Genomic DNA, 22453 nt, shown 5'->3' on the forward strand with positions numbered 1-22453 from the left:
TGAAATAGACCATTTTTCCGACAAATAACAGCGATAAAGAATGAATTTGGCGTGCGTAAGGGCGTGAATATCCGAACCATGCCCGTAGCAACCGATTTTGAGCCTCAAGTGAATGGGGGTTTAGTGAAAGGGAATGAGCGTTAACGAGAGTCCTCATTTTTGAGGTAGCAGTCATACATCAAAGCAAGCACCCGACAGGTACGGGATATACTCATAACTACTATGGGAGCAACCTTCGCTCGGTCGAGATAAAAATTCAGCACTCGCCTCTTGACTCGACGGGAATGAGAAAAAAATCGTTTTCCATTTCGAAAGGGAATGTGGGAAAGGAATTCCGAACTCGCATTTTCGCTGGGACCATATAAAGGCCTGAAAGGTGTGGGCGCTCCGGCGTGGGTATTGACAGCATATACGTCAGGCCCAAGGGCGATACGCACCTAGAGAAGATGGGACGACTACTTTTGGCTACGAGGTGTGGTGAATCCCAATGAGTTAGAATGGTAGTGACCCCCTTTTTTCGGCAAGGTCTCTGGTATCTTGCTCAAGATAAGGGTGTCGTCATGGTCACGAACCCATCATGAATATTTGTTAGAAGAAGCCCACTCGCTTCTATATTCATTCCTACCACACCGATGGTTGTGGGTTCGGGTCCCGCCTGGATATGTTGCCTATTCCAGGACATGGGTGTGTGTGACCGTCTGCTGTTGATTTTTTAAAAAACTCCCGTTGCAAAGGCCTCATTGTGCCGTTTTCGGGGGTAATGGAAATAAATAAATAATTTTTTCACGATACAGTGCGGCGATAGAAATTATTGTAATGAATTGGACTTGTTCACAATTTTTCATAAATTGCCAATTTTGATAGCGCTTGAGAAAGAAAATGACTCATATTTTCCTTTTCCTTCTTCTCGAGATATTCGTGGCGAAAAATCAACGGTTCTTACGCTTTCACAGACATGATTATGACGTCACAATCTTTTTCCGAGCGGGTCACCACTTATGAGCTTCTCATCCCTTCCAAGCAAAGGTCTCGGATGGCTCGTGGTTGCTTGCACTCATGTGATCGATTCCTTCGTTCAATGAGCGGTTCTCTCTGAACGAAACAATGAAACATAGCAATGGCGGCATAGCAATATTTTCTGTACAATTTACCCGATCATTTTTATCTGAGAAGCAAGCCTCCATGACACGAACTTAAAGTGAGCTAAAATCGTAAAAAATATTTGAAAAATGAATAATACACGAAAAGAAGGTTATGAAGAGATATAGACCAAAAGATTGCGAACGTTTTCCCAAAAAAAACACTATCGCTAAACATTCGTCGAGATATTTTCACGTGCAATCGCATGAAAGGACTCTGTATTGATGGGGTCATTTAGAGGAAGCTGCATTTAGCTAAGATTCGCATTAAAACATGTAAATTTTAATAAAATTGATTGTTTCAGATTTACTCGACGGCAATGTTTAACAGTCATGGTAATACGATAATAACTTGTAATTTCCACAAAATTTAAACTGAAAGTTATTAGGTTTTATTGTTCCACCATCAGTGTACACTTCGGTTTACTTTACACGATGAAAATAAAAAAAGGAGATAAAAATCAGTAATCGTTCAATATACATTCATTTACCAGGATTGGAATAATAAGTGCGAACCCACAATCTTTTGGAATAAATGGGGAACTTAAAATGTCAAAATAATAATTTTTTCCAATTTTTTTAACGATAGCCTGTGAAGTTGTGACAGAAACCTATTATGACGAAAAAAGTGACGAATCAATCGAAGATGCATGCATCAATTATCCATAATTTCTAAGAGGAGTGAAAGGATGTATTCCATGTTTTTTAAATTAAAGTTTAACGAACTCATGTTTAACAACAATCATCCAGCCATGATTAAGTCCAGGCAATCAAGTATCACCACTGAAGCCGTATGATGCAAATGTAATCCACTGACCCAAACCATATGGTCAGGCAAATGACGCAATTTTCGTGAGCCTCATTTTGCCTCTCTCCTTAATCGCAGGGCATCTGCGTGCAAGTTGGAAAGGTATGGAATGCTTACTCTAAATACCTAAAGCTGGTAGTTCCCCCAATCAGCATAAATTCTACTCTCCCTCTCTCTCTCTGGGGTAGTGCCGCGTAGAATTTGGTCAAGTCGTGAGCTTGGAGTTTAAGAGGAGGTATCACTGCCCCTATACCAGACTTTTCCATGTAGCATCATAAATTGTTAAAAAGTTACAATACAATTTTGAAATTATCTTTGCGTTTTTGTATGGCAGACCTATATCAAAATTTGCCAGTACCTCAACTTTGAAACACTTGTATTTCTCAAGTGTAAAATTTTTATATTTGAGTAACAGCTATATGTTGAAAATGAACCTAATATACCCTGAACATATCAAGATAATAGCGTTAGTTTTAAACAGATAATACGTCACCAAAGAAGACTAAATGCAGCCTTACCAAGCGGAATTTAAGCATCCTTTCATCAATTATAGCCTCGGACTTCGGCAGCTAATGAAATGTTTCAGCCATTTTTAAGCTGTAGGAAAACTGTGCACCTTATTCAAGATTAGCCCATGCTTAAGTAGCCAAAAGACTTTGTCATAGAGTATACTTAATATACTTAACAGGTATTGCAAAATAATAATATGACGTCTATTGAATCAGAGAGGTAGTCAAATACCTATCCTTCAGGTTTGCTTTGAAGGCTAGAATGATGGCCTTCAACCAAGTGGGTCCAGGTTCAAATCCCGGTGGTAGAAGAGATATTTCATAGATTGCTCGATCTTTAATTGAGTGTGTAGTGGTTTCATTACGCGATATAGTCCAATTCCGTTGACAAAGGAAGGGCTAAAATATTTTTTCATTACACTATACTGAAAAAAAATTATGGTAAGTCGATTTGGCGTTCAATTGCGCTCGACCGCTCAAAAAGGTCACGTGAATTGATCGGCGCAGCAATCTAATTGTCATTCCGAGGGAGGTCCGCTATTGTGCACACTTTTTTTTCGAGAAAAATGCCATACTTCCTTCTTTTCAAATAATCGGTAAACGCATTCAGAAATATGGTTCCCGAAGGAAGTGAGCCGGCGGTTTCCACGCTTACTGATGGAAAGCGTTGCAGTCTTTCCCTCTGGGGACGACGAGAACAAGTTCTCGGAGCCAGTATGAGGTAGGCACGAAGGCACACATAAATTAGATTCCAATCGCAACAGCTTAAGCCCAGAGCCTCATGCCAGGAGACATGCTCAGGTATCCAGATAGTGCACAACCATCGGGTGATTTGTGCGGGGCATGGATAATCATCATTAGTTCTGGAATAACGATTCCGCAAGATAAAACGTAAAGAAATGCTCGATTTCCTGGTGTATAGTGATGTGACATCGAAACAACCGCTGGCAAAGAGAAAGAAAATGATGTTTTTCGAGGTAGGAAATTGTATAATGACAGATTGTAAATCAGTTTCAAAACTTTGTAACTAATATAAAGAAAAATTGTAGAAGTTGATGAAACCATTTCATATTCCATTAAAGTATTCCAATAGCGCATCCAACTAGGTACTTAATCTGTAAGACATTCCAGAGAATGTTAAATCCGCCGTTCCTTAGGAAGTTTTGACATATTTGTCCGCCTGTAAGGAGAAAGCGGTGACTATACATGCCAAATTGAATCCCTTTATTGATTGCCAACCATTTAAAAAATGATTTTGTTTAGCATTAAGTTCCTACCCCTAAATATTTCATTTGAAAATTTTGTCTACCTTTATCGATTCAAGCTCATTGTGAGGCGAAAAATTGGAGGACCATTTGTATTGAAATCAGACAATTATCATGGGATATTAAATCAGGTATATATTTTCATTAAAATGCTAGTATTTTTAACTGCTCCATACAGATTCGAGGAAAATTGTATTTTTTTTATCCTCGTGTGGCTGTAATTAAAATGCGTTTAATAGGACCATTCAAGACCCCGAATTTCAATGCAAGATTTATCCACAAATGATTAGACTAAATAAAAATTAAAGACTATATCTTTAATAATACTGCGTATTATAAATCTTCAATTATGAAATTTTATTTTTAATTGATAAAAACTTGGTTAAATTTCACAAAACTCGTTTCAAATCAAAACAAATAGCACAATAGTAATATTTTATTGTAACGTCGAACAACATAAAACATCTCCTGATCTAAGGATGTATGCTATGCGACAAAAATGGTCTGTTTTTTATTTATTTATTTTTTAAATATTTCGAAGCGAATTTTATTACGCCATTGACTCACAAAAATGCAGTTTTGATTACACCGTATTGCAAATAAAGAAAATATCTGAATTGGTTTCATTTTGTCACATATTAATCCTTGTTCAAAAATATGCAGCTTAATTCTGGCGTTCTCATGCAAATTGGAAAACAAAACAAACACGCTGCACGCGCCAACTCTCACTCGAATGAATGAACTAAGACTCTCACTGGCACCACTATCCCTCCCCGGCCATTCAAATAACATTCTTTGCCTTTCTCGCCTCCCAAGAGCGGCTCTAGAATTAGTAGGTCAACAAACTCCTTTCTTCTTTTTCCATCTGATATGAGCTCCGATATCTGCGGAGAAAATCACGCCAAATTTGAAACCGCGGATTCTATTCCTCCGACTACGAGTAGGAGGTCTTGAACCTATCGCGATTAATGCTAGCCCATAAAGGTGATGCCATATTGTCAGAACTGCGCGAATATATTCACTCTTTAGACTCATAATTGTCTACATTTGATGCCTCTGGCTTCAAATTTTGATCCCTAAGGGTCAATATGCATTTGAATGCATAGGGTTTTTACTTTACCCCGGTTATGCTGCGGCGAAATTTAAGATCACTTAGATAGTTTTGAATAGGTGATTTCAAACGTCGCATGCGTTCTCGTGGTGAAATTCCTCGTTACCTATTACAAGACATTTACCTATTTGAAAAAAATATTTTGAATTTCAGTTATTAATTCTAAGTCGTACTTTAGATTGATCAGTGAATAATAAACTGTTGGCTCAGAAATGGGATTCTTTAAAAGGAGGGTTTCACCTGGATTAATCTCAAATATTTTCCCGCTAAAAACCCTGCCTTAATTGAGTTATCAAAAAACTTTACAAAGCTTTTTCATACATATGTATAATCTACGAGTTAGCTAACTCATACAACTTTATAGCTAATATCAGAAAATAAATTACAAATATTGCTAGAACTTCCATCGATTTTCAAACATATTCTCATGCATACTTAAGGCTGTCTTGACTCATTGAAATATGCTTGTAATTGTACTAGAATATTTTTAATAATTTACATTAGTTCATTCTTAATCCATGAGATGAATAACCTCACGATAGGGGAGGTTTACCAACGTAAACGCATACATGATATAACACTAAATAAAGAATAAAAATTAAATGTATATTGAATTTAGGAGAAGCATCCACAACCTCATTTACACCAACGTTCGTGCTAACTGCGGGATTACGTTTAAAAATTGGTTACATATAGTTCCAGAAAATTATTCGTTGCACCAAAACTACCTCGGAGGTATACTAAAAGTGAACCGTATTATTTTCTTAAAAAGACACCCGAAATCTCCTCACATTTATTTCAAATTGTTATTAAAATCAGTCACATGTAAATAGTTTCTAAATTGTATCCCTGTAGGGTAGGTAACTATGTCCTTTTTTCGAGAAAAATCGTATTTCACCTACATGGATTAGTATAATGAAGAGTTATGAAAAATGCAAATTCAAAAAAATATTTAGGATATCGGCCCCTGCATTGAAACCTCATGCACATAAAATAGACTTAACATGAAAATATCATACGGTTCTCCCATTTAAAAAAATCTGATTGTCTTATTCTGTGACTTTTCACAGAATTTAACTCCATTCCTTGTCTCATGCATTACTTTTACCATAACGCTATACCCAGAGGCAAAGACAACATAGTGCCCTCCTATGTTGCTGTAACCCAGTATCCGCTGATTGGAGCAATTTGACAAAGTAGTCCCGATTGGGAGTATTGCGAGAGATAATGCTTTCACAAGATAAAATCGATTCGATCGCTACTTACCCCATCCTTCTGATCCAACGGTTTTATCCGCGTGCCTGACAAGTCAGCTTACTATTTTAGCTCTCGAAAAGCAGGCAAAAACGATCGCGTCACGAATTGCTACCAGAATGCAAATTGCATTGCATAATTCGGCTACATGGGGGAAATATTCCACGCCAGGACAGGGAACAGTTGTGCGAGGGAATATTTTCACAGATGATGCTATATTTGGATGTGAAAGAAAGGAATAAAATTAATAAAAATATAATCTTCCGGGATAATTGAGTTTAGAGGTTCGTCAAAGTATCTCAAGTTCTTGATAAATGGTATATTGCTGTTTGGTATTAACGAATATATTGGTTAAATTGAACAGATCTCCTCTGTCAAAGGACATGTTTGCGTTGGAGGATTTATTTATAGGGCTTCTTAACCCATTATAACACAATGCTGCTTCTAATTAACGTCAAAAATCTATACATTTTCAGCTCTATTCAGTAATACTTTAAACCCGGGTTCTTTTGTGCTGTAAAGTTTAATGGCTAAATATGTGGCTGCCACAATAACTATGATCGAGTAGAAAGTTTTGCATTTTTAAAATAAGAATTTCTGAAATATAATTTCTCCCAGAAGCAGCTCTGAATTAGAAAGGATTTATTGTCGTGATTTCATATTGTTTGGCAGTTTTAATACGTTTTGAAAATATTTTCTATGCTATATACGATCTATTTTTACCATTTATAAAGATTTAAGAGTAAATAACGCTACACAATGAACATTTTTAAATGCTCAGCAAACAATCTCTTTAAAATTAGAAAACAATAGTTCAATCGCGAGTATCTGCATTCGCGTAATTCAAAGGGTCCTAATCATGACGGAAAATTGAAATGATATCCTCCACTTCCGTTGAAATAGCTCCACCTCCAAATAGATTATCCCCAGGGGTAGGCGTTTTAAACACTGCTCGGCGGGTGCACTTTCGATATTCCTTACTTGGTAGAAAATTTTATACAGCTGCCTGTAGAACATTCGAAAAACTTTTGAAAACTATATACAAAGTTAAAAATGAAAAATCATCAACAAAATTGCATTAAATTAAATACAATTCTGATGGCTTCATCGCTGGTATAACAATGCAAGTCTTCAGTTTGAATAACTTTCAGTTTCATTCTACCTTTTCCGTAAATCCGACATCAGATTTACCTTTCTCTTTCCCTCGTACCAGGACACAAGCACCCCCGTCACGGCCTACCCGATAGATGTAAATTGTCTTCAATTGGTATCAACGCCTGAGAAGTGCTTCTATTCCACTCCGCCACCGTAAGACTTCGTATTTGCTTAGTGTTTTACGAATGCAAGGACAGTATCACAGTGCAGAATGATATATTGACAGTGAAAATCGATAAATTCTCATAATATCATCCGACGCACGTACGGATTAAAATTGGATGGATGGGCAAATTAATACAGATTTCTACAGGCCATTTGAATAATATTTGGATTGTATATCCAATGAGACTAGAAATTGTTAGGTATTTAATCCATCGCATACCATCTCAAACAGGATAAAATAATTGTATCCCACAGGGTAAATTTAAAAAACGGCGTATGTACGGAATAAAATGTAAGTAATACATTTCACTCACCCCAATCCATAAATGAAGATTCGTACTGAGTACAGCTTGTTCTCACATAAAAGAGGAAAATCTTTATTTCCCCTGTTTAATTGTAGCACCGAAAAACTAGTCGTTTGATTACTATGAGAAGATTTTAATGTTTTTCCTAAATTCAAATTGAATGAATTTAAAATTATTGTCCTATTATATTTAAATATTTTTAATATGTTTTCTTTTTTTTCTTATCTTGACCTCACTTTTAATATGTTTCTAAATAGGATTTTTTCAAGCATCTGATACTCAGTGGTCATCAACAATTAAAATGTGATATAAGTGATGTGGGCATAAGTTAATATGCCAATAGGAATAATAATGACACTGGCCAACTTCATCCGCATTTGTAAAATTCAAAACCTTGAAATTTAAAAAAAAATCAAAGAGGCGGGTGGGATACATGGGAGGAGCGTGGGCTTTCCCCGCCCACCCACCCACACACATGAATGGCGTCCTTGCGGTCGCCGGCCGCACGGAACGCCACGCCAACGGGCGGGTATTCACGGTGCATTTGACCGTGCGACGTAGACGAGAGGATTCGATGAAAAGTGTTGAGAGCTACAATATACGTTCCACGACACGACCCGATGCGATCAAACTGTCTGGCTATCCTCATCGGGGGCCAGCTCCACAAACATCCCAACAAATCAACCAAATCATACTCCCTATAGTAATGGAAAAATATAGGTTAGAATATATTTTTCGAGCAATCGATTTTTAATCGAAAGCAAAAAATCGATTACCAAATTGAAAACATTGACGGTTCAGTTAAAAACAAGTTTGTACAAAAATATAATAAATTGATAATGAACAAAATAATATTTATGATTCGTTCAGAAAACACGCAAATATACATTTGAGAAGTAGAAAAAAATCAACTCAGAGTCCATGCTTAAATTATTAGTTGTAAAAATTAATTATGCACTGCAAATACTATGCAAAGTTTTGGGACCACAGCTAAGAACCATTCGCCTTCATTAAAAGTTTTAAGTGAATCAATTGAATGAGATGCTTTTTTGATGATTGAGGGCGTGCCTTTCCTATTTTACCGGCCTCAGGGAAACTTCTTTTATGTGGGACGGTTGACGTTATTATAGGCTGGTAGTTACTCTACTGAGACTAAACGGAAAGGTTAAAATCGAAGTTGAAAAAACGCGGTTGGATCGAAACGCGAAGCTTATCACTCGGTCTCGATTTCCTAGTTCTCCGACAATTAAAACTCGATTTTCCGATTTTAATCGAAATCGAATTTTCCATTGCTAAGTCCCTACCTCAGTAGTAATTACAAACGGGAGAATTTTCGGATTCTGCGCATATGTGAAGCATTGAAAAGGCAATTTCAGGGATCACGGAATGAGCAAAATGGCCCTGAATGAAAGATTCCAACTATGGCACGAAGGAAATTATAATATAGGCTATTTTGCCATCTTGTTTCCATGTATTCCCGCACGCGTTCCAGCCAGTCGCCGCTTTACACGGCGAATTTTGAATGCGCCTTCGTAAGATTGAGCAACTACGTGCGCTGTGTAAAACAGACCCGAGGAAAGTGCATTTTGAGGTACAAAAAAAGTCCCATGGGATTCGAGCTCTTTGTCTCCCAAGTGGCAATCTCATTCCATCTGCGAGAGCTGAGAAAAAGAATAAATTTTATATAATTTCCCGCCATTTAAATGTAACGCTCTAGAGGTCTATTCCCAGAGGCGCATTTTTGCTTAACATTGGTTCATCTATCAGCATTATATTGCTAATAGCTCAAAGTTTACTGATAGAAGAAGCCATATTACAAGCTCGTGTGCATACGTCCTCAGAGGTGAATACAAAAAGATATTTTCCAACTCACCTTGGTGACTGGTGCAGGCGGCACCACGGGCGGCGGGGCGGCATGGTATCTCTGATGGTGTCTGGGGAAAGAGTTGGCCGGCGTCGCGGGCAGCGCCACCGAAGAAGTGGAGTTGCCCATCGCCTCAAACGGGTTGAAGGGGAACCAGCCCTATTCGACTCCGGGTCACCGCAAGAGCGACGACATGTGCAGAAACAAAGGAGCCGCGAAATGCAAAAAGGCGGGAAGGATAATTCCGGGAGGTCGAGGGTCTATGGCTTAGAATTGTTGACAGGGAGGAAAGGGGAGAGATTCTCGTAAGTGGGATATCTTTCCTGTCCTCGTTGGGTGAGGACCGCGGTTCCACTTATTTTTTTTTATAATGCAAGAGGTCCAGCCGAAAGTTATGTCCTCTCCTCCTGGGAAAAGCTCTTGTCTTCTCGTACGGCAGCTGGTTCGGCGGCGACTCTTCTTCCTCATACGCCTGCGGGCAAAGAGAAAGTATACATTTCAGTGACTGGCGGGTATGTGTGTCTGCCGGAAGAGGAGAAAGACGAACAGGTGAATTGATGATGAGTCTGGGAGGATTTGAAGGCAGGTGGGGTGGGTTTGGGGAGGAAAGGGAAAGAGAGTCAAAGCAATTTCATCTCGTCGCCCTTCCCCACTTCACGAAGGGTTCGAAGAGTTTTTCCTGCTTTTCTCCCTCCCGGTGGCGGCTTACTTCTTCCTCACCAATTTTATCTCCTTTTATCTGGGCCACAGGCGGTCTGTTTCCCCCCATGGACCAGATAAGAAAGACCCCGGAGGAACTTCACGTGCTCTGAGGTCGTCAGAATGAGCATGCCGACCGAGCCACGGAGGGAGAGAAAACTGTTGAGGTGGTCAATCCGTCAAAATTGGGGAATGATGCCCGAAAATGAGCCCCAATCAAACGCAATCTTCGACACCGCGAAAAGGCTTTATAAAAGGTTCTCACCTAACGTAAAAAGATGAATCTAGACGGCCAATTACAGTTCGCACCGGGGCCGATTATCTTGAATTGTTCACCACGATGTGTTTTACCTCCTTAAGGGCAAATTATAGTGCTCATCACATATTTTATCCTTATTTCAGCAGGCTTTACCCAACTTAAAATATATTTATACGTAAGTATGGGAATTTCCATAGCTTTTCAAAGGATATAGAGTAGTAAGAATCTATGAGAAAAGTAAGCGGGGTTTCTTAGTGTAATCAACATTTTCGTCAAAGTGAAACTTTATTCAAATGAAAGTATGCGCCGAGTCGCTTCATGTATGCCATTGACTTAAAATTGTGCGGAGAAAAAACTCTTTGTTCGATAAAAAAGGATTTACTCCCTCGAATATTTTAAGCCCACAATTCATATTTGGAGATGGGATGTAGGATTTTGTTAATCCGGATATCAACAAATAATAACGTGGGATTTGTAGAATTAAAATTCTTTTCAGAAAATTTGAGTTGATTGAAGTCAGTAATAATTGAAACTCCGGTTGCACTTTTAAATAGTTCATTTTCATGAGGAAAGAAAAAAGAAAATTTATCCTGAGAATATGGGTAAAAATTCCATCAAAAAGGGACTACATGTGTACGATCATCTACTCAGCCACTACGTAGAAACTTGGGCAATGATATTTTTTTACTAAAATTTTACCACTATCATAAAAATTAATATAACTAAAAGACCATTTCGGTCTTTTTACCAGACTTCAATCAATCAGACCACTAGCAACTCTTACCAAATGTGGATGTTAAAAAAATGTGTCTTAGAAGTTTTTGGGGGGCATTATGTAGTAAAAGAATGGTGCAAAGGAGATGCAACTCCGTCGAAAAATACTTTCAGATGAATTGGTGTTACACGCAATGCATTGATGTCAAAGAGAGCAAAAACTAATTCTCTGATTCAAGGACCTGAGGATGTTTTTCGAAATATTCACACTTGCTCAACAGCAAATAAACTTCGATAGCAATATCAGATTTCAACTTTTGGCATTATATGTTTAGTCTTCAATTTTCTATTTTTTTATCATACACATAGCAACTTCAATAAATCATTAATTATAATGCAATTTTGGTTGGAATACACTCTCCAAAGAGAAATCGATAAAAATAGGTGCATTCAAACAGTTGAAAACACTCTCTTTGGGCGAAGTGATTTCAAAAAAGGAACGATTGGGATAGCTCTATTCCATATTCATAAGATTAGAATCTCAAAATTTAACAACTAATAACGATTAAGAATTAATAATTTATAAATATTAGCTTCAAATGGGACAAATAAAATAAAGTTATTCCAATACACCAATTTTGATCTTCGGATGCTTAAAAATGCCAGATATGATAGCAGTCCGTAGCAGAGGAGCGTAACGCGCGGCCATGATTACGATGGCCAGAGAGCGTGTACCTGGCTGTTCACGAGGAACCCAATGCTCATGTCATGAAACAATGTTTTGTGCCTCTCAACCTTTGAATGGTCTAGTATCCCAAATAAACGGGTCACTAAACACCACAGTATGTCATTAAGTCACAGACACAATCATCGCATCCAGTTTCAGGAACTTTTACACTGAAGTGGAAAGATGCTCCGGAAAGATTACGACCATTTTAATCATGATTGGATTCCATGAACACGAAGACTTACGTCCTGGAAATCCAGCAAATGATTTAGCCTACCTTTCTATTCAGACTTCAGATATTAGAGGTTTAAGTATTTCTTTCTGTAATTCCCAAAATTTCAGTTAAATAACGGTTTCCGAGTGAAATTTAATTTTTTTTTCATTTATAGACGAACATCAATGGAAATTAGAGATGAGCAATTGAATTTCTAACCTTTGAATTTAAAAAAATAGATTCCGGCGTGACTCCGTGAGACTTCATTCTTTGTGACTCTGTGATAAAAGAGTCTTATTGTAAGCATCAGGGACTCAAGCCTTAATAATGTCTACGGAGTGGACGAAACCTGAGTCGGTTATTAAATACTGTGTGAAATGTACTGTCTCTTTTTTCTCCATTACATAATATATGATCGTGGAGATATCATTAAAAGTATTAAAATATCCTCTTAAATTCAGCTCTTAAAATATCTTGAAGCACAGTGTGTTTATGCAAATGACTTCTGATAAAATGGCTTCATGATGATGGTCGAATTAAAACTTTGTTATTTCACATAAAAAATAGATCCACTATTTCTTCAGACATAATAAAGTATTCATGCAAGACCCTTTTCTTCGCCGTAAGACAGCTTCAGATGATGCATTAAGCATTAATTCTTTATGAAAAAATTAATGCTCTTAAGTTTTCCTTAACGTGAAAAATATACCTTGACGATCGCTCAACGAGACCAATAGAGAAGGATAGTGAGCAATTTTTTTAAGAGCGCCGATTAATAATACCCTTAACTCAAGCGTAAAGCTGGCTTTGAATGCAATTTTAACAAAATATATAATTAATATTTTTCCGTGCTCTACTTGAAAGAAAAGAGGGGTATATACAAGTCTTATATAGAAACAGTAAGGCCCCTTATTCCAACCATTCATTTTTTATTGGTGCAAAGACCTTCTCACTTCATTTTTAAGCTAAAAGACGCCGTCAATGGAACAAAAGACTGGAGACAAAAGGCGCCAAGACGAGAAAGCATTGACTGTGAGCGCTAGAGCTAAGTGGAACCCCGCTCAAACTTCGCCCTGGCTGTTTCACGCCAGCGTGGGCAACCCAGATATGCAGTGAAAGGTGGGGACCAGTTTCTGAGGCGTTTTATTTCCTCTATATTAACTTCTTTTTCCCCTTTAGAACGGAACTGCTTCCTTTGGAATGAAAGGGATGTCGCGGGTCCTTACGGCTTGCTCCCCGATTGAGACGAGATTGAAACGGGTGCTGCCGTCAAAGAAAGAATCCAACCCACCACTCCCCTGAGATATCTAAATAAAAATGCTGTTTTTAATCCGCTCCATGTCCCAAGATGGTCACATTTCATTTGTTTCGAGAGGAAAAACGAATCACGAATAGCGTGTCGAAAAAATTCTCCCGTCGCTTGGAAAAAAATTATTTCGGTTGGCTGGTGTCATTCGATTGTGAAACATAGTCTCCTCAGAAGTCACCATTTTATAGAAAGACAATGGCTTGCATAATAATAGCTTTAAAAAATTAAATTTATATAATTAGAGTGCATGTCCATATTTAAGTACATGATAGTTAATTTTGAATAAGCATCATCCAATAATTTAATTCGCCGGGACGTATAGAAAATAATAATGAAACTGGCTAATAAAGACAGTAATATGAAGACATTTGGGTTTGGAGTTCAAATTTTCTGGTTGGACCATTGGCGAAATAGTGAACTCTCGTTTTGCAAAGAAAAAGAAAGGAAGAAATTATTGGTGAGGTTTATTTTTTTCAATTAATGTAAGTATTTTATCATAGTATCAAGACAAAAACGGAGCTAAATGCAATATCGTCAGTTTTTTAAATTATTTTTAAAATAAGTTTGAAATGCTATTATTATTTCAGTAAGAATACATTATTTTCCAATTAACCCCGTGATTTGAATGGCCAATTAGTTTTAGTCAATTGCATGAAAGCTAGTCCATACTTGTCGCCAAAATATTTCCTTCAATTTCTTGACTTGTTTTTTTTTATTTCTATCGTTCCTCTGCAAAATTCATATCAATTTATCTAAGATATAATGGATAATTCAAAACTATATGAAACATTCGGTGATATTGAAAGGTAAGGAATTGATTCAATAAAGAAAAAGTACAAATTGGTACCACAATGACTGGAACAAATAAAAATGAAAATGATTTTATAACCAAATTATCTCTTTCAATAAGAGTACGAAATTACTTTCATTGAGGGAGAAAAAATGCGTTTTTAACAAAGAATATTCCAAGTAAGAGTGGGAGACTTCAATGCTCGTCCAATTCCGCATCACCGAAATCGTTATTTTCTGGCACCGCAAAAACTGTTTTGAATGGTTTTGGCAACGTATAGCGAGGCAAAACCATCAATTCCATTGCTTACCCATGGAAAGAACTGGGCTAAGAATTCCTCGGAGAGCGTAGATAAATCATCAGACAATGGAACGCGCGGCTCGCGAGGGCGGTGATCTGAACTCTAACGTTGCCCAACACCGCCCGAGATTATCTCTTCATGAAATGCCCCGTCAAAAAAAATCCTATTTTTTCGTACGCGTGACCTTTTTATAATGGAGCAGTGGCTATTAGCAAATACAGTCCAGGGGAAGGAAGCGATTGCGGATAGCAGTTTATTCGTAGGAGATGCTGGTCATAGACCATTGAACTCCACGATATCCTTTCCTTTCGTCCTTGAGCGAGTTGATTTTCACGGCACGGAGTAAAAGTTGGTTAACCAACCAGCGGCAGGTACCTGCATACTTGAAGTCTTGCAACGAGCTTAGCATACGGAATGCTAGCCTTATACAGACTGTAATTGCTAACGACAACTTCCGCTCCATTTTCTCGGCCGTGTCAGGGACTAGTATGCATATGAGAGACACTCGCGCATAATAGCACAAGGTATTCCGCGAGTTTGCAAACATCTTCGTGAAAACTAATTACTTACGCCAAAAGGTTTAAAAATATACTCTGAAGAGGCATAATTAGTGAGTTGATGGGCTAGAAAATGGACAACAAGACTACACTAATGCCTCTTCTTTTGTTTTACGCTGGAGAGAAAGAGTTGACCTACATTGGGAGAATGTGAGAAAATTTTCAAATACCCTTAAAGAATATTACCTTATTACTAAGCTGAAAAATTTCAAATTATTTTTACAACTCTCTAATTACCAAGCCAACATTACTGGTTTAAGATTTCCTGGTTTACAGGAGCTGGAAATGTATCTACAATCTTCCTATCCAATTAAGACGATGTGGTTAAAGCAAATATCTTTTATAGTGGGGAAAACACTTAATTCCTCCGCTAATTACTGATTTGGAGCAATGCCTTAGGACAATTCTAAATAAAAGACCATGAAGTAACCAAATCGTCTGAAAGCCAAACTTTCGTTTGAAGTCTACAGCGATACTAAAGGTCTATTTTATACGAGACAAGTGAAATAGTTACACGGAAAACGATAATCACAATTATTAATTTTCGTTCGATGGCTAGAATTACAGAATGGTTTTCTAAAGAAATTTTATAACTCATATATTTTTATAAATTTGACTGGGGATTTTCCACGAGTGATAGGACGTAACGTGGAAAATAGGCGATTCAAAAATATTGGAAACACTTTTTTACTTGACGGGAAAGACTCTTGAGCCTGATGAGCGGCGGACATGATCAAATAAAACTATTTCTATTGCCTGTTCTTTGTGACCCAACGCTAAGCCTTATTAGAGGGAAATGAAGAATCCCGGGTGCTCATAAAAAGGACATGAAGCACTAACTATCCACAACTATAACTGTTTGACGCACATGCCATGGAAGTCCGAGATCCACAAATATAAACTCCAACCGAGGAGAAATGATCGACCCTTTGGTTAGACTTAAATTACTCCGTGTACTTATAAACAGAGAATGGACACATTCATGCATTTCCTCGTGTTAGGAAAACTCGGTTTTTCGGATTCTCTGAAATTCAGGGGTTGAAAAGGGGAGGGGGAAGGTGAACGAACCGTCAGTCGAGCGGAGACAAGTCCCTCGAAAGGCCCTGAAAAGCCGCTCTACCGTGCCCACGCGATAATTACTCCCTGCCGCCTCCTCAAATTGTCTCTTGTCAATGCTCGGCGGCGTTCTCTCCGCCAGGTTGACTACCATTCCTGCCCAGCTCAACGGCTCCGCGACCTCGATGATGGACTAATCATCGCCCACAGGCTATTTTACAACCGCTAATTGATCACAGAGCTCCCGGCGCGAGATAGGTGTTAGTCGACTTACCACGAGGATAGAACTTAAACTAGGATTAGAACCTACTAAATTTTATTTTCTAATAAAATTTGGATATTCCTACATTCCCAACACTATTAAATAAAATTTTGGCCCAATTCTGAGGTGTAGTCTTTGAGCGGACTTTTTTTTGTATTTTTTGAATGGATATTTTTTTTAATTTACGTATGAAATAATAGGAAATAATAGTCACGCTAGCTGGCTGTCTAATAAAAGTCATCAGTCTAGCTCTCGCATGAGGCTCGTCAAAAGCATATTGTTAATAATTATTATAATAAATATAGGCGATGGTGATAGTCCACACTTAAAGCTGTCGGTCAAATGATTATGATCAGGAGCGGTTATCACAGCCATAGACTTGTGTCATTAGCCTACTGGATGTATTTCTGATTGGGGGAGAAAAATTTTAATGCTTTAATATTTTTTGAAAATTCATTCACCAGTTGTTACTAAATTTTTGTTTTCCAATGGCAAGTCAGATATGCTGACATTATAAAATAAAAGTTTGGGCCACTTCAGAGAACGAGTTTTTGAGTAACGTATTTTTAACGTAAATGAAGTTTTTGAGTATTATTTTAAAAATTTATGAAGTAATATGGAAGGACATTTGATCAATTATTTACACGTTAAGCGTCTTAAGCAATACCTTAGATTTAAAATGAGCTATAAACAATTGCATTATTACAATTTGATGTAGATATATAGAGAATTATAAAATTCAAGGATCATTTTTGGAAAAGTCCGAAAAAATGAAAATGCGCATAACGCAAACAAAATGTTTTCACAAAACGTCCTAGGGCATTTATTTTGAGGTGAATACTGATCCATGCAGCAATAATTGTTATAATCTGAGAACCTAATGGACAAATGGAAAAAACCTCGGGGAGGAGGAAGAATTCTTCATTAAATAAACATTTGATGTTTTACAGAAGATTTAATTTGCCATTTGTTTCAAATTGCAATGATGTTATCCCAAAAATTTCGATCAAGTCTCATCTCCTTCCCTTCACTCTATTTCTCTATTTACTTTCTCATATCCATGGATATTGATTTTTCCCCTCCCTGTTATTTCCCGAATCATTACCCAAACGATCAAACGTTAAATTTATTTTTATATCTTTTAACCGTTGTTCTAAAGATTGCACCATCGAAACTCGATTTCGCCTAAAGATGGCTTTATGAATTTTTTACGGTAAAAAAATCTACGAAAAGTGCTAACTGATTAATTATAAGATTTTATACTTCCATGTATTAATGTTTTCAGTGATATCACAAGTTTTATTTTTATTTTATTTCTGTCAACATAAAGGGGGGTCACCCATGTAACGATAATTGAGCCGTCAAAGCAAAGAACTGACGCGGCTTTATGAATTAATTACGCTAAGAAATCCACTAAAGGGCTTGCTGTTTACTGATAAGAATTTATACTTCAATTGAAATTCAACTGGAAATAATAATCGCAAGAATCGCAAGAATAACTTTCGGCACATTGAAAACTCGAATCTTGACGACTGTAAATAATTTTTTCAGTGATATAACCAGTTTCATTTTCATTTTATATCTTCCAAAGAAAATTCCGCAACTGATTAAGGGCATCTAGGAAGTTGCTTTAAGTTCAATAGTGTGGTTATACTTAGAGTAGAAAATTACACGATGATTTCCCAATTGTAATATTCAAAGAGCTGTTTTTAACTACCACGTGCTTCCTACCCGTTTCCGTCGTCTTTGGCTTTTGTCTTACATCCGAGGCATCTAATTAATTGATTATAAATTTGGAGAGCGAATTCCATCTTTCTTCCGTTGAACGTTCTTTCGTTTCTTCTATTAATCACCACTCGAATAGCCAACCATTCATTATTATCTTTGGTGTTCCATCGTCTCCTTTTAACTAGCCCATCTATCAGCCCTACCTCTCCCTTCTTTACACTAGTAGTTTCCTTTCCGCATTCACCACGCCCAGCTCAGCAGCGCTATCAGTTGATTGCTAAGAGGAGAAGATAGAGAGCTCACGTCGTTCATTTCATTCAGAATGAATGGTAGGCTGACCAGCGAGGGAAATCAGGGCGAAGGTAATGGCAATATCACGAGGGGAGCTAAGATAACTGATTTTATCGACATGAGCCTATTTAAAAGGTGCGATAGTTACTGCAATTAGACTTCCAAGTTCAATAAAATTCACTGGTGCGTTTTCAAAAATTTATTCAGAAAAAGCCAGAAATTGTCATCCTCTGGGATCAGGAGTGGATTCAAGGACTCTGGCGGCAACGTGGTCAAAAGGCCCGAATAGATAACCGTCCCCCTTCGAAAGGTACGAGAAACAATAAGATGAGGTCGCTTTTTCATGATTCAAACATAACAGTTCCATTAATAGATAAAAATATGCGAGCATCTAGTTCTCTTAACTTTAGAAGAGTATTATGAACCTTCAAAGATAGTGAATTTCTGTTGGGAAAAAAGGTTAAAATTGATTTACATTAAATGTTTGCTTCACTTCTCCTTAATAATACCATATTACATCTTCCTTTTTCCATCACTCTATATTCACCCGAGTCGCAGTTCACCTTTATGGGCTTGACTTGATAATTAATGCCGCAGTCATTTTTTTTTACTCACACATAGTTACGTCCTCCTAACAACCACCCAATCGTGCTGGTGGTAAACATATGCAAAATGCACAACACGTACTCTTGCATATTTATTCTATCCGTCAGTCCGCACCTCTTCCTTCTGCCTTTTATTACTCCATCTGAAAAATTCCTTTCTAGAAGTTTTTAGCATCACGCTTTTGAAATTCCTTCACGGTGAGTGCTAACAGAACAATGGAATGCCTTAGAATAAATTTTATATGAGCTCACGATTATGATTTGAGTGATTTATCATCATGAAAATTGTTTCAAATGAAATGGAACTCATTTGCACAATGGTTTTAGGTTTATTTTGGTTTTTCAATTTTTATTTACTTTATTCAACGCGGTTTTCTCCTTATTACATAATCTTTCCTGCGCAGAAGTTTTTTTGCAGATGGGAATGATATTATCTGCCAAGCATAAGGCATGATTTATCAACGTTATATTAAAAAAATATGGGTAATAATAATACCTTCAATAACGTAAGAAAAATCAAGAATTATTGTGTGAGATGATATATTTGAATCGCTGGGTAATATTACGTGAAAATCTATTTTAATTGACCAAATTGGTAAAACAAATAGCAAAACTGTGAAATTTCCATTGAGGCCATTGTAAGTTGTTTTTGGTGCTCCTTTAAGACAAGCCAGGAAGTTAATTAGTCGCGCAATAAAGTAGCTCAACCATGGGTAACTTGAGAGAAATTCATAACGGCACAAATTTCTGGTTCAAACGCAATCGTTTTTGAACTGGCCGAAAATATTTTAGTATACGCCAGCAAACCTTATCTCTATTGACTTTTATGTACTATCTTATAAATTTGCAAAGGCTTTTGAAGTTCACAAAACCGTGTAATAAATGTGGAAATCCATTGTCGGCAAATTAAATTTAAATTTTATAATTCAGTAACCCTTTCTCTCAAACAATAGTTCACTGCAATCAACGCGATGTAAGGAAGACCTGAAGGATCATAATTTTTAAAAACTTCAGCTACGACAAAATGAACGACGGAAAAAGATTCTCCACTGAGTTTTGCCTCTGCTATCGGGCAAGCTTTATTTAGCACGACTTCAGACTTGCACTTTCCAAGGGTCAAGCGGTGAACTCGAGACAAAGAAGATATCTAACATAAAGGGGTCACTCATGTAAATTAAAAAGAAAAAACGATAATTGAGCCGTCAAAGCTAGGAACTGACGCGGACACATTTTCCAAACGACGTTTTAAGTAATTGTTGAACCAATTATGTGCAATGACGGATGTTACGGGCGAACAGGTATTTCTAATTGTGAGCGCTCGCTTCGTGGTGCATGATATTTATAATGCGAGACCTGCACTCTCTGGGCAGGGACGGAAGGAAAACCGGAATATCCTGCACCGCGGCTGATCCATAAGGAGGACAAATGCTTTCTTGCCCGATGGCGGATGTTTGTGTTTTTCACCCGTGAATGAAGCTCTCGTCATGAAGCAGTCGCCTGAGCATGAAAACAGCACGAAACGTACTTACCCACTACTCTCTTGCCCCTTGGAAGCAAATAAAACACTGAGAAAATTAATTTTTTAATAACTGGACGTTCTACAGTGAAGATGGGCTTTAAACTCGGAGGAACACAGATGAGAGTATACGGTCATAATATTAAGCTCGTTGCATGTTCACTACTGAATCTACGGAGCATTTTACAACTCATAAGCTACTAAAATAGGTTTTATTATTAAAAAATAATTTTATAAAGCCATGAGACTCAAAATACTAATGGCAATAAGAGTGAGAAATATTGTAAAGCATCACTTAACGAGCATGAGATTATCGTATGCGTGAATTGTTTCCACATAATATAGCCTATAATTTATTTGGGGTGTTTTATTCAATTTTATGCGATTTATGCGGATATTAAAGGTGACTTCTTAGTGTTGAAACAAAACCATAAGTAACTCAATATAGTGTGCAGCATCACCATTTAATATTTTAAAAATATCGTCCACTACACTACACCTGATACTTTTCAGGCTGTTAATTTGACGGATAAAATTTTTTATACCATAATTATTAATGAAACAGGATAAATGAAGTTGACCCGGGGATGATGGACCCTTCCAAGTTAGACTCTTTTCAGTTTCTCATTCAAGTCACCTACAGTCACTTTTTGAGTGACTTCGAATTCATTTCTTGAGTATTTTTACTAAACTGCATAAGTTTTCCCAGTATTACGCCAGTGTATCATCGAACTAGCAAAGCAAAGGATTTGGTAAAAAAATTTCGGAGAAATAAATGAATCGCGTGACAGAGAATTTGCCTGAGCGTTGCTCGACGTATCATAACGGGACATTTCCGAAATTCCAAAAAACTCCCATTTCGAAACGCAAATGTTTCGAAAACTTTCCCCACGATAAACTCATCCACTGCGTCATAGGAGAACAATATATCGTTTTGTTGCCTCCACAGTTTCCTCACCCGGCGTCACTGAAGCTTCGACCGACTCAAGCGAACTTTCTGACATTTTGGCGTATTTACACTAAAAAACTAGGTGAGATTATTTTGTCCCATATTCCACGGAACGGTTTCTGCGTTCGGCAGCCCGTGAAAAGTGTCTCCCTTAGAAAAACGGAGTCTCATTGAAAATGGAAATCATTATCCTCAAGTGTCAGACCCATCATCTTGCTTAAATTACATTGACCCCTACAATGCACTCAAACCCGAAACAGAAATGGTCGGGGATCATAGAAATACTCGCAAAATGTAACCGTTTGTAGTAATAACATGCAAGTATTACGGTAGAATGGTATTGAAATATCATAAAATATTTCTCTTCAAAACGTTAACTCAAACAGCTACTTTATTCATTCATGGAATCCACTGCAGTCCTGATATTGAAATACCAAAGCCATCCATGTCCCCCATCCATAAACTTGTTCCTTAAGTTCCCTAATGGTCGTTTTCTTTTCGTTCTTCTGTACTTGCCCCAAGTAAATTTCTCTGGGCCGTACGTGGGGAAATTTCCTTCCATTATACAGGGTATTTCAGAAGGAATCAGCAATACTTCAGGAGGTGGAAGGGGAGACAATTGTAAGCATTTTTTTGTCCACAAGCATGAGGTCGCAACTGAACTGAACTATACTGAACTACGGCAACGCTCCGAGATTCCGCCTGAAACACCTTGTATATTTCATGTAAGTAATGTGTCTGACAACATGCCCACCCAGATTCAAAGGCAGAAATAATTTTCATTTTTTCATGAAAAACATCATATGTAGTGCATACTAAATCTTAAAATGGGCTACTAAAATAGTTTATACATCTTAGTTAAAGCGATTATAAGCTCAAGCACAAGTACAGCCTCGAGATT

General features: G+C 37.4%; 1 protein-coding gene across 1 annotated transcript in view; it reads right to left on the bottom strand.

Moving 5' to 3' along the window:
- LOC124157295 overlaps nt 1-22453 on the bottom strand; it is a 149453-nt gene that overhangs the window by 16598 nt on the left and 110402 nt on the right. Inside the window, exon 3 of the mRNA XM_046531893.1 lies at nt 9585-10047. Within this exon, the coding sequence (XP_046387849.1) occupies nt 9585-9704 (120 nt within the window). The 5' untranslated portion in view covers nt 9705-10047. The remainder of the gene's footprint in view (nt 1-9584; nt 10048-22453) is intronic.

This window comes from Ischnura elegans, chromosome 4, assembly GCF_921293095.1.
Source record: "Ischnura elegans chromosome 4, ioIscEleg1.1, whole genome shotgun sequence".
Taxonomy (NCBI): Eukaryota; Metazoa; Arthropoda; class Insecta; order Odonata; family Coenagrionidae; genus Ischnura; species Ischnura elegans.